The 298-nt window shown below is 64.4% G+C and overlaps 1 protein-coding gene across 1 annotated transcript; it reads left to right on the forward strand.

The window, feature by feature from the left end:
- Window positions 1-76: 76 nt before the first annotated feature.
- LOC104491395 (protein phosphatase 1 regulatory subunit 27-like) lies at window positions 77-225 on the forward strand (the record flags this gene model as incomplete). The annotated part of the gene is made up of 1 exon (XM_010133811.1): window positions 77-225. A coding segment is annotated over exon 1 (149 nt), but the record flags the coding sequence as incomplete, so codon positions are not given.
- Between the last annotated feature and the right edge of the window lie 73 nt (window positions 226-298).

The raw sequence follows: 298 nt of genomic DNA on the forward strand, positions 1-298 counted from the left end.
TGACAGCCTGTGCTGGTAAGCTCAGCATCAGGACCCCTTCCCCAGCCCAGGGCCAACAAGTCCTGCCCTCCCAGGCATGGCGGCCCTGCACGAAGCTGTGCTCACTGGGAACCTGGACTGTGTCAAGCTCCTGGTGAAATACGGCGCTGACATCCACCAGAGAGACGAGAACGGGTGGACGCCCCTGCACATGGCCTGCAGCGACGGCTACACCGACATAGCCAGGTGAGGGGCACCTCACCCGGGCTGTGGTGGGACCACCCTGCACCTGCAGAGCCCCGAGAGCCACAACCAGCAG

This window comes from Buceros rhinoceros, unplaced genomic scaffold (genome assembly GCF_000710305.1).
Source record: "Buceros rhinoceros silvestris isolate BGI_N320 unplaced genomic scaffold, ASM71030v1 scaffold21733, whole genome shotgun sequence".
NCBI lineage: Eukaryota > Metazoa > Chordata > Aves > Bucerotiformes > Bucerotidae > Buceros > Buceros rhinoceros.